At 43.9% G+C, this 13527-nt stretch overlaps 1 protein-coding gene across 1 annotated transcript in view; it reads left to right on the top strand.

Annotated features, from left to right (window-relative positions):
• The first annotated feature begins 2769 nt into the window (after positions 1-2769).
• The window catches only part of dvl1b (dishevelled segment polarity protein 1b), a 41084-nt gene continuing 30326 nt past the window's right edge, over positions 2770-13527 (top strand). Inside the window, exon 1 of the mRNA XM_072666176.1 lies at positions 2770-3167. Within this exon, the coding sequence (XP_072522277.1) occupies positions 2998-3167 (170 nt within the window). The 5' untranslated portion in view covers positions 2770-2997. The remainder of the gene's footprint in view (positions 3168-13527) is intronic.

Raw genomic sequence — 13527 nt, 5'->3', positions numbered from 1 at the left:
GCGTAGTCCCTCTTGTGCCTGGCCAGTCTGAGGCTGACTCTATATGTCTGGTATGTGCTTCAGTAATATCACACGTCCGGCTCTCTTTGGCTCTGTTATATAAGGAGGGATGACACAGATATGAAGTGAAATGGAGCGAGTCAGGAAACGTGCAGCAGTGCCTGTGGATCCTGATGCATATGGCGAGTAGCCCTGTCATTAGTAGCCACCTTTGAGTCAGCTCTGGCCTGTTAAAACGGTTACATCACTGGGGCTGAGTGGTCAGAGGATCACCACTAGAGGGCAGAACAACATTTACATAAAGCTGTCTCCTACTGTCTCCTACTGTCTCCTGCTGTCTCCTACTGTCTCCTACTACATAAAGCTGACCACACAGTAGCTAAGTGTTGTATACGAGCAGTACACTCTAACATGCTGCTACGCTGACAGTGTCACTGATGGGCTGAGTAATAAACCCAAGTAATATCTGACCAGAGGTGGCCCTATGGGGGTCCTTTCTGCTGATGGATGGTGCAGTAGGGACCTAATAAACAGGTGGGCTGCAGTCTGCAACTGCAAACCTGCTGCTAAAAGTACAAAAAAATGCCCCAAATGTGTGTAGTGTATGTGATGTTTCCATTATTTTGGACACCATCTGCATTAATCACTGATGTCTTCATTTCTAATGAATATGTTGTATATAAGCTAATCCCTGCAGGGTGACTGTGTGAATCAGTGAATAAGCTTTGGTTCCTGCCACACGGTGAGAACAGCACATTCTCCTCTTAAGCAAACTGAGCTGTTGGGAAACTCAGATATTGCAGTGAAATCCTATTATAAATAATCCAAAGGCATAATTAGATCTGATCCTGGTTCTGCTTCTAGAACAGTCAGCGAGGAGTTCATGCTGGCACTAGATTTCACACTTCCGAGTCACTTATGAGCACCTGCAAAAGGAATGTCTGGCCATGGGGAAATGTTCCACAGAGCTCCATCCGAAGAGCTCAAGATCACAGCTCAGTTTTGCTCAGACAGCTCAAACCCACACACCTGCATCTGTTTCCGTGAATTTTACTAGTGTAGAGCACACCACCACTGTGCTCCCACCTCTCCAGCGCCTCATCTGATTGGTGGTCATATAAAATAATGTCTTCTGCAGCCAAACAGTGTATGTATATATATATATTTATATATTTACATTTACAGCATTTAGCAGACACTCTTCTCCAGGGTCTTGCCCAATGACTCTTATTGGTGTAGTGCACTGTATATAGTGTTCAACTATATAAATAAATAAATAAATAAATATATATAAAAAACAAAAATCTTTTGGGATTGAATCTGTGTTTCAGTGACTCAGTGTGGTTTATGAACATTAAGAGATACACCCATGGAGTTGTAATGGATATTAACCCATTGATTTATTCATTTTTTTCCAACTACGATTGTTGGATTAATAGATTTGATCTTCCACTAATGATCAACTATATGTCCACTCTGAATCACTCTTCACTCTGAATCACTCTTCACTCTGAATCACTCTTCACTCTGAATCAGTCCTGCTTCAGAGACATCACTCTTCACTCTGAATCACTCTTCACTCTGAATCCCTCCTGCTTCAGAGACATCACTCTTCACTCTGAATCACTCTTCACTCTGAATCACTCCTGCTTCAGAGACATCACTCTTCACTCTGAATCACTCTTCACTCTGAATCACTCTTCACTCTGAATCCCTCCTGCTTCAGAGACATCACTCTTCACTCTGAATCACTCTTCACTCTGAATCACTCCTGCTTCAGAGACATCACTCTTCACTCTGAATCACTCTTCACTCTGAATCACTCCTGCTTCAGAGACATCACTCTTCACTCTGAATCACTCCTGCTTCAGAGACATCACTCTTCACTCTGAATCACTCTTCACTCTGAATCCCTCCTGCTTCAGAGACATCACTCTTCACTCTGAATCACTCTTCACTCTGAATCACTCCTGCTTCAGAGACATCACTCTTCACTCTGAATCACTCTTCACTCTGAATCACTCTTCACTCTGAATCACTCCTGCTTCAGAGACATCACTCTTCACTCTGAATCACTCTTCACTCTGAATCACTCCTGCTTCAGAGACATCACTCTTCACTCTGAATCACTCTTCACTCTGAATCACTCTTCACTCTGAATCACTCTTCACTCTGAATCCCTCCTGCTTCAGAGACATCACTCTTCACTCTGAATCACTCTTCACTCTGAATCCCTCCTGCTTCAGAGACATCACTCTTCACTCTGAATCACTCTTCACTCTGAATCACTCTTCACTCTGAATCACTCCTGCTTCAGAGACATCACTCTTCACTCTTCACTCTGAATCACTCTTCAGCCTCAGCGGCATACCGTCCCCCAGCGTTGAGCTGTAGAGCAATGGAACTGCACTTTCTGAAGTGATGGATTAATCCTCCAACATCAGCACCAGACTTCACTAATGCTCTCGTGGCTGAAAGCAACCAAATCCTTACAGCTAAAGCCTAATGTAAAGCCTTTCCTTAAAGGCAGCCTGTAGACCATGATCCTGATTTTAGAAGAAATGTAAAGAGCAGGTGTCTACAAACATGTGGACATGCAGTTAGACCTGCAGGACAGCGCACGAGGCTGAGGCTGGAGCTGGAGGCTGGCCTATTGTCAGATCCCTTGGATGAGAGAGCCAGGCCTGCGGTCAGGCCTCACGGTGGCAGCACTAGGCAGAGAAACAGCAGCTCCGTGTTCCCGGCTGATCCTCTGAAGGCTGTGAACCTTCCCTTCCTGTTTCAGCACACAGGCTGGGTTCTGCCGTCTGCCTGGGTGGATGTCTCGCAGGCTTCCAGAATGCCCGGCTCTCGGTCTCGCTGCTTCGCTCTCCGCGGTAACGGGCTGCGGGTGCGTCCATTGATCTGACGGCGCTGTTCCTCCGCACTCGCTTTGTCGTGCAGCTCCAGCTCGGCAGCAGCGCTCGCAGCTCCGGCGATTGTTCCCTCCATATTCTCATGGCGGAGACTAAGATTATTTACCATATAGACGAGGAGGAGACTCCTTACTTGGTGAAACTGTCAGTCGCTCCGGACAGGGTCACTTTGGCCGATTTTAAAAATGTCCTCAACAACCGGCCGGTCAGCAGCTACAAATTCTTCTTCAAATCTATGGACCAGGATTTTGGGTGAGTAGCCCGAGCAGTCTGCCCGCCTGCCCTCTCCTGCTGCATTCAGCACAACTAACGGTGAGATAGGGGGAGGATGGGTGGATGGATGGGTGGGTGGATGGATGGGTGGATGGATGGGTGGATGGAGGCTATGCTCACTAGTCTGGGAAGGCATTGCTGATTAGGTCTTCGCTCGTGCTGCTGCTGCTGCAGTGAAGCTGTCATCTTGGCACCTTTCTGCCTCCCATGACTAATGGCTTCATCAGCCGCTCCTGTGGGTCTGGGTCTGTGAAGGTTCTCTGTGGGTCTGGGTCTGTGGAGGTTCTCTGTGGGTCTGGGTATGTGGAGGTTCTGTGTGGGGGTCTGGGTCTGTGGAGGTTCTGTGTGGGTCTGGGTCTGTGGAGGTTCTCTGTGGGTCTGGGTATGTGGAGGTTCTCTGTGGGTCTGGGTATGTGGAGGTTCTGTGTGGGGGTCTGGGTCTGTGGAGGTTCTGTGTGGGTCTGGGTCTGTGGAGGTTCTGTGTGGGGGTCTGGGTCTGTGGAGGTTCTGTGTAGGTCTGGGTCTGTGGAGGTTCTGTGTAGGTCTGGGGGTCTGTGGAGGTTCTGTGTGGAGGTCTGGGTCTGTGGAGGTTCTGTGTGGAGGTCTGGGTCTGTGGAGGTTCTGTGTGGGGGTCTGGGTCTGTGGAGGTTCTGTGTAGGTCTGGGTCTGTGGAGGTTCTGTGTAGGTCTGGGTCTGTGGAGGTTCTGTGTGGGGGTCTGGGTCTGTGGAGGTTCTGTGTAGGTCTGGGTCTGTGGAGGTTCTGTGTAGGTCTGGGGGTCTGTGGAGGTTCTGTGTGTGGGTCTGGGTCTGTGGAGGTTCTGTGTAGGTCTGGGTCTGTGGAGGTTCTGTGTGTGGGTCTGGGTCTGTGGAGGTTCTGTGTAGGTCTGGGGGTCTGTTTGGGGGTCTGTGGAGGTTCTGTGTGGGGGTCTGGGTCTGTGTGGGGGTCTGGGTCACCTTACACCACCTTACTACACTACACCCCCTTACACCACTTTACTACACTACACCACCTTACACCTGACTACACTACACCCCCTTACACCACTTTACCACACTACACCCCCTTACACCACTTTACTACACTACACCACCTTACCACACTACACCACCTTACACCTGACTACACTACACCCCCTTACACCACTTTACTACACTACACCCCCTTACACCTGACTACACTACACCACCTTACACCACCTTACACCTTACTACACTACACCCCCTTACACCTGACTACACTACACCCCCTTACACCTGACTACACTACACCACCTTACACCACCTTACACCTTACTACACTACACCACCTTACACCTGACTACACTACACCACCTTACACCACTTTACTACACTACACCACCTTACTACACTACACCCCCCTTACACCTGACTACACTACACCCCCTTACACCACCTTACTACACTACACCCCCTTACACCACCTGACTACACTACACCCCCCTTACACCACTTTATTACACTACACCACCTTACACCACCTGACTACACTACACCCCCTTACTACACTACACCCCCTTACACCACCTGACTACACTACACCCCCTTACACCACCTTACTACACTACATCCCCTTACACCACCTGACTACACTACACCCCCTTACACCACCTGACTACACTACACCCCCTTTCACCTGACTACACTACACCCCCTTACACCACCTTACTACACTACACCACCTTACACCACCTGACTACACTACACTTCCTCCTGGCTGTGTGTTATTGTGATCCTCCGCGTCACTGACCCGCTAGTGTTGATGAGGCTAACCCTGTGTGCTGGGCTGGGTTACCTCCGCAGCTGGCCTCAGCTTCTGCTAACCCCACTCTTCTTCTAGGTAGGATCACACATAGCTGTTGTCCTACCTGGCACCCCCCCCCCCCTCCTCCTCCTCCTCCCCTCTCCACAGTCTGACCGGGCTAACCTGATGCAAGGTGTGTAAGCTGACCTGTAGAAGAGGGAGAAGCTCAGTGTGGTGTTGTGGTGTTACACTGCCACAGTACCCCCACCTTCCCCGGTAACCTGTAATGAGAGGCTGTGTATCGCTGAGCAGCGGAGTGGCCAGAGCAGGCCGCTCACTAGCCGGAAGACTGCAGGCGTGCCTGGAAGCGCGACTCTCCGGGAAAACGTGCTCTGTTCGGGAAGGCGAGCGCCGGGGGAACGGCCTGTCATTACCGTAGTCACGGCCACTCTGCTGCGGGCTGTGGCCACTGACCAGCTGACGAGCTGACCAGCAGCTGCTGTGGGTTTTCTGTTTGTTTGCTTTGAACAGGAAGTGCACAGCTAGGAGAGAAGCTGCACTTCATTCAGTCTGGTGTTGGCATACACAACGTCTTTTGCAAAAATGTTAGCACCCCTTCGAATTCTGCAGTCAGCTACTTTAGATTTCACCAACCGCTTATCTACTCTCTGTAGAGAAGTACTGCCAATAGAATAGGACTCTCTGGAGCAGATCAACACTGATGACCTTATTGGCTCCATGCTGCCTAATGCCAGGCGTGGGCTAGAGGGGTATAAAGCCCCCCAGCATTGAGCTGTGGAGCAGTGGAAGAGCTGTGTTCTCTGGAATGATGGTGGAGGAGCTCCATCCAGTACTTTCTAGATGGGATGAGTTGGGGATGATGAGGTGGGGTGGTGATCATCATCCAACCTCCTGACTTTACTAAGGCTCTCAGCAGCAATGCTCCTCCAAAGTCTAGTGGACAGTTACTCCAAAATACAGTTATGCGAAAACTATTGTAAAATGATCTCTAGAATCAGGACACTTTGTAAATGCTTCAGATGTCTGGTTCCTTTTATTTTTACATGTACAGAACTGTCACAAGATTCTTTGCCAATCTTTTGTAGCAGATTAATTTATAAAAGCGTCGTCTATATCATATATAAAAGATGTATCAGCTGTACTGTTACCCCCAAAGAAGCTGATTATAGAAAAACTGCAGAAGTGACCTGTTAGTAAACTGATTAATTTAATTATTTTTATACAATTTAATGTGATTTTCACCCCAAATTTAGACTGCCAATTACCAACTCTGTCCATAACCCCCGCCCACCATTGTACGCAATGCCCCTGACACCACCTGGCTCTGTGGAGAGCACCATTTACCCAACCTGGAGAGAGCAAGACTAGTTGTGCTCTCTCTGGGCCTCGGCAGCATGACTGGGATTTGAACCAGCGATCTTCTGATCATAGAGACAGTACCTCAGTTCACTGGACCACCCGGGGCCCCAGTAATCAGATTTTAATTCTGTCACTTTGTAGAACCTTTACATGTGCACACTGTGGCTAATGCACTTTTCTGTATGATGTGATGCAGAATCAAAAATGGAGAATTAATATCATAATTCCTATAATACAAAGCGTCCAATTCACAGTAGACATTTGTAGGCTATTGCTTCATAACTGATTGCGAGATTGTGTCTTTCTGTGATTACGAAATGAATAAGTTCATGTTGTAACTTGAGAAAGAACTGCAGTCATGACAGCCCTGCCCTGAACCGTCAGTCTATTACAAGTCTTTAGCCATTCTTTAAACTTTGTATTGGTGCCACTTAACACCAATAGTGTCCTGCGACCACTGAGACAGATAAGCATTGCATGGGCCTTCACACTGCTGCCCTGAGGCTGCTCACAGCAGCACACCAGCCCCCCTCACGAGCTCACTGGCCTACAAACTGTTTTATAAGTGTCTGAATTATTTCGCATGATATAACAGTCAGAGCCGGATGCGGCTCCTCAAGGGTGGGCGAAGGGGCAGGAATATCGCTCTCTTCCAGTCGCTTGGTCAGACTCGGAGTGTTAGAGGACAGAGCAGTGTACTCACGTTATGATGCTGTTCCGGAAGCCTACATGTGTACTGAAGTATTTGTACAAGACTTTTGCAAACAGTCTTACAGACAAGGCCGCAGATTAGCAGCAGTAAGAGCACAATGCTGTTGAATTCAGTTTGATTAAGATAAGGCCGATGTGTTTGCTTCCGTAACTGGTGGTGCAGCAGATCAGGTGTAGTGATTTAAGAGCTCCTGGATTGTGTAATATGTAAATACAGGGTCTGTCGAACCATTTTAGTAATCATGACTCAAATATGTGCATTGTGTTATTACTATATAATTGGACAGAATAAGTTTTGTCAGAATTAGTATTTCGTCACTGTCAAACACAAAACCCCTCCAAGAACAACCAAAACTCCTCCCAGTATAAACAAAACCCTTCCCAGTACAACCAAAACCTTTCCTAATAGTCAAAACTACTACCGGTAAAAACACAACTCCTCCCAGTACAACAAAAACCCTCCCAGTACAACCAAACCCCCTCCTTGTACAGTTAAAACTCCTCCCAGAATAAACAAAACTCCTCCCAGTACAACAAAAACCTTCCCAGTACAACCAAAACTTCCAGTTTAACCAAACCCCTTTCCATTACAACCCAAACTCTTCCCAGTATAACCAAAATTCTTCCCAGTATAACCAAAACACCTCCCAGTTCAACCAAAACTCAAAACTAAACCTAACCCCTTTCCAGTACAACCCAAGCCCCTCCTAAACTTATATAAGGGTATGCTCCAGGTCACATTAGGTGACCAGGTGTTTATGGGCTCAGTCTGTTACACCCCTAATGCCTACTGCTGTTAGACTGTTAACTTGTGTGGAGCAGCTGTGGCCTAGTGGTTAGAGAAGTGGGTTTGGGACTGGGTCACCAACTTGAAGCTTTCTCCTTCCTCTAGGTGATCTAACCTCCAGTTGACCCCTGGGCGCTGAGGTTGCTGCCGGCAGCTCCAGAGACTAAATTCTGTTGGCCAAAAGGGATGATCTTAATATTGGGCTGGGGGGTCAGGTCCAGTAATGGTGCCTACAAACAGCAGGCTGCTTTGTGAACAGCTCAGATCACAAGTGAATAATTTCATTTCAGTTTAATTCAGTTCATGACAGATAACATCAACCCAGTTCATAAGTGAGATTAACTCTGTATGTGCATCAATACTGACTAATGGAGTCTGAGCAGAATCAATACCAGACAGCTGGAAGTCAATGAAGAAAGATCTGCTGAAGACATCAGACAAGCCTGAATCAGGCTGTGTTTCCAACAGCTTCACATTAATACACTAAAACATTAAAGCACATGGATTTGTTGGTCAGTCCGGTGAGAATTCGGTCGGACGGTGTTCTCCTCCCCTTGCAGATGTTAGCTCCTCCTCGGCTGTGCAGCACAGGGCTCACTGCTGTTTTCACCTTGAAGTAGTGAGGCGTGTACCTGCATTGCAGCAGTCCCCTGAAACCCAAGCACAGCCGTCCCTCCTGAACAGTGACTCGCGCTACTTTAGAAAGAGAGCGAGAGGTTAACAGGGCAGTTAGTTATTATGTAGTGAGCTGTGAGTGATAGCAGCTGTGACTGCCTGCTCTCTCCTCAGAGTTAACCCGGCCTAACCTGGCCTCTCCGCTTGTCTCTCAGTATAAGGATCAGTAGTGACTCAGTAAGAGTCCAACAGCAAACATATTTCAGGTTTGATTCTGATGCCAAGATTTGATGAAATCTTTGATATTTTATTTGTTAAATAGGTCTGATTCTGGTTTGGCCTTGAGGAACACAAACCTGTGGGTGCATTTGTCCTGAGGAAAACGCAGAATAAGAAAAATCAGCCAATAATTCATGCTGATAAATCTCTAAACGGGTCGCTTGTTCAAAAAAAGCCAGAAAATGTTGTTGAAAGTTTTGTATCAGTAAATTTGAGACATTCAGCAGCGTTGTATGTTGTGACCTGCAGCATGTGTCCTCAATACTGGGTGAAGGAAAGCATCGAGGAGTACAATAAAATTCTACAGTGCAGCAAATTCTACAGACATTCTACAAATTCTTCACTGTTGACTGGAGGTACAGAGTACATACAGTAGAATGCATGTCTATATATATATTTTTGATGATAAGGACAAAAAATAGATTGTAATTGGTAGATTATAAGGTTGCAACTGTACGTGAACCGTCTGTACGTCTGTACTGTATGTTTTACAGTGTTTCACAATTGTTCCTTATTATTATTATTATTATTATTATCATCATTATATTATTATTATCATTATTATTATTATTATTGTTATTACTATTAATACTATCTGATCCTTAAAATAATGGAGTATTTTATAATTAAACAAAAGTGTTATTATAGTAAAAGCCTGAAATGAAATGAAAGTATATGCAAAATGCCTCTCTTTTCATTTATTTTCATTATAGATTAATCTGCTGATTATTTTCTTCTTTAATCCACTGGTTGATTGGTTTTAAATATATGAAAATAGTAACAAATGGATGGGATTGTCTGTTTAATTGCATTTTTTCTTCCAGTGCTGGTGTTAAGCATCATCATTTTCATACCATGAAATTCCTAAAAACCAGTGAACCACTGCAACCCTAGTGTACTTAAAATACTATCAAAAGCTGAGTACAATGAGTACAAATGACACAAACAGCTGGCTATGAAGCAGTTGGGCTGTGTTCTAGACGTACTGATGATATCCGTGATATACTCAGCTCAGCATATTGGGCCGAGCATGCTGTTCTAAACAGAACCCTGGCATCAGAACAGCACCAAGCTAGGAAAAATGGTAGTGTTTCGCCCGAAGACAGCAGTGTCTGGAATGGGTTGGATGAAATCTGAGCACGTTATTTAGTGCCTGCTGGTAAACCAGCTTGTCCGTGTGTTGACGGGCGCAGCTGCTTTCTGGTAGATGCCTGTCTGACAGGAAGAGTGCCGTTTTTATTATTCCTCAGAATGCATTACCAGCAGCGAGAGTGAATTCTGGTAACAGATGATCACGAACCTCATTCAGAAGCCAAGATGCTTTACTGCCCACTCAGAATAGGTCCAGTGTGGGGGATGACCGTACAGTGATCAGCCATTACATTAAAACCACTGACAGGTAAAGTGAACAATATTGATGATCTGGATCCAGTGGCTTCTGTCGAGGGGTGGATCTATTAGTCAGGCAGTGAACAGTCAGGTCTTGAAGGTGATGAAGCAGAAAAAATGGACAAGCGTAAGAATTTGACAAGAACCAAACTGTGATGTTCTAGACAACTGGGTCAGAACATCTCCACAACATCAGGCAGGTCTTCTGGGGTGTTGACCAAGGAAAGACTCACAGGGTAAAAAAAAAATTATTTATTTATTTATTTATTTTTTAATTGACTAAATGCATTTTATTGACATTCTAGTGTAGCGGACCAGCATCGCCCCAAATTCTGCTCGTCCAGAACACAATAAATGTGTCTGTTCCTACGACTGTAATAGATAGATGGTAGTCTGGAATAAGCAGAATCACATTAAATAGCCGTGACAAAGAAGGCAGGTGCCCAGACTGCACGTATACAGATTTGGCTCTGTCTCTTGGCAGACTGAGGGGAAAGCTTAGAGTATTAGAACTGGCTGCAGGGTGGACAGTCTTTGTGGCCTGTCCCTCACTGTTGGAAATCCCCAGGTTTGGCCTCAGGGAAGCAGGAGGCCAAGCTGTGTGAGGAAAGACTGGACTGTACTCTGCTTCACAAAGATATGGCAGAAGGTTCGAGGCAACGAGAAGACCTGGCACAATATGTCACCATTAGCTTATTTAAAGAGAAAGGTTACGTTCCCTTCAGAAACACATTAATGTGGTAATATTAATTATAACACATACTCTAATATATAAAAGTATTATCATTATCATTAATAAAAATAATGCTCTTTTATCACTGCAATAATGCAACGTTGTCACTGTTATATCAAAACCACATAAATGAATGATTGAATGTTTTCTGATGAATGAACCAGTCAATGGAAATACATTTACCTTATGTTAATGTAACAAGCTTATTTTTTAATACAAGTAGAAAATGTTTTATGTGCATAAAAGTTTATATTATACTGACAGTTGTTCTTTACATTGTATCCAAATTTCATGATCAATAGACGAATGGAAATGCTCCAAAATTACTTGGAATAAAATCTTTTTACATTGACTGTCACTGAAAGTACACATGTATATAAACATATATAATTGGACACGTCCATCAGTTTTTTAAAGAATGTAACATATTAATTATGATAAACAATAATCTAGTTTATTAAAATAATCATAACAGGCTTAGCTATAATCTGTAACACCCATTTAAGTGTTACTGTGATGTTTTTAAGGTATTTTCGGTATTATTTATACATTACAGATGAGCAACATGGCAGTAAATGTTAACTGTTAAATGTTATCATGATGAACCTTATGATATTCTGAGCATATTATGGATATTGTCAGTAAGTCTGTTTAGACCTGTTAAATTAGATTTAGTGCAGCAAATTTCAAACAAAAGGAGCTTTAATGTTTAGGGTTTTTTTTATCTGGTAATACTTGCGCATTTTGTCTATTTGTCAAAATATTGTGAAACATATTGTGTATTGTGAAAATCATAATCCACATTTTTGACATACTGCCCATCCCTGGTGGTAGGATGCTGAACCTGCGATGCTGCTTTTCTGAATTTTTATTTCTTATTTCCGTTCATGAGAAGCCAAATCAGCTCCTGTAGATTTCAGACCTGCTATAATAATAAGTCCTTTGATCAATGTTTAAAGTTCTTTGATGTGCATCAATTAATAATAAGGATGCTTGGAGAACCTTTCAGAGCTCAATTCTTCCTCTCAAGTTGAAGTGTGTGTTTCTCTTTATTGTATAGTATTGATTAATTCAACATAGGCGGGGTAACTAGCGACTCCATTACATTAAAATTCATGAATTTTTAAAATATGGTTCAATACACTTCAGAATGACTCCTGGTACCGGAGAGCTACCGGCCTTGCAGAAAGACACCCTTCTTATAATGCACTGTAGACTGAACCGCCAAACCACAGCATTACATTTCAGACTCAATTTCCTTGGGTAACACGGTGGGTAACGAAATTAATTCATCGGACCTTTTCACTGTTACTACGGCTCACCCTAAGAAACCGCACCCCCCCTCCCAGCCTTCCAGCCTGTAAAAGACCTAGTCTTCTAAGACACATCAAGGTCAAAGAAGCGCTAGTTAAATATGCCGAGTCAGCCCGCTGGCCGAGCCCCCAGTGACTGAGGTGGTCTCATGGGTGTGGAGAGCAGAAGCAAGGGCTGGGGAAAGCCTGGCCTAATTAAACAATGGTAGCAGCAGCTGCAGCTGGACCCAGCCAGGCCTGTGAGTGCAGCTTGAGCAGACGCTGTCCTCAGAACAGCGGAACAGAGGAAGTTACCACTCCAGCTTTTAAGCTGACTCTGGTATTGCTGCACGATGTAAACAAAATATTAGAATTGTGAGTATATTGCTATACAATGCAACTGCAATACAGCTCTTATTAGTAGTCCTGTTGTTACATAATTGCCTGGCCATAATTATATAAACCACAGTCATAGTTATTTTTAAAATAATAAAAAAATTAAAATAATTTGTTTATCTTATAGCAACAGAATATAAGAAAGTTGCTTATTTGGTTTTGCGCTTGAATGTTGAGGCTAAGATAGTAGCTTACAAGTAATGGAAGCTTATTAGCATATTAGCATTGTCTAAAGTGTATCATAAATATTACACACTTTCCTTAAACCATGTCACCTCATAAGCTTAATGTTCCTCGTCCATATTCTCCCTAACCTGTAGGGTACAAGGTGTGTTGGCTGTAGTGCTTAGATTATTTTGTATTTTTTCAGTAAAGTTAAATATACTGCATTCAGTAATGACATGAATGATGGAAAGAATGCAATTGAACAAAGCCAGAAAACTGTAGACTGAATTTAATCAGATTATTCCTATCAGTTGCAATCTGAATTCGGTTCTGATTTGCATGTTTATTATCAATACTGCAAATGTCAATATTGTGTCAATATTATGCAGCCCTAGTCCCTATTTAAAGTAGTGATTTTATTACTGAGAATTGTTTGGAAATGCTAATGGAAGTTATTGATTCAAGATGTGCTTATGAATATTTACAGATCATATATAATTCATATGTGATGATGCTTCTTAAATACTTCGCAGAAATCGACAGTGGCAGTCTGAACTGGGATTAAAGCTTTAATGTAATGCAGGTTTAATGTAATGCAGGACTGCCTACATTCACATTGTACTGATTTAGTGATATTCAGGTTGGTCTGGTGCTAATTGTAGAGGTGGGTAGTGAGTTTGGGTGGTAAGTTGTTTGTTTTTGACAGTAGTTTTGTAGTATTATTACTTTAAAAAAACTGTCAACAAGAAATAATAGTATTTACTCATATTTGCTCACTATTATGAGGTCCTCGTCCTGTTTGTGTTTTGTTGCTTGTCATGAATGGCGTT

Source organism: Salminus brasiliensis, chromosome 21 (genome assembly GCF_030463535.1).
Source record: "Salminus brasiliensis chromosome 21, fSalBra1.hap2, whole genome shotgun sequence".
Lineage (NCBI taxonomy): Eukaryota > Metazoa > Chordata > Actinopteri > Characiformes > Bryconidae > Salminus > Salminus brasiliensis.
This window is presented reverse-complemented; position numbering and strand designations above follow the sequence as displayed.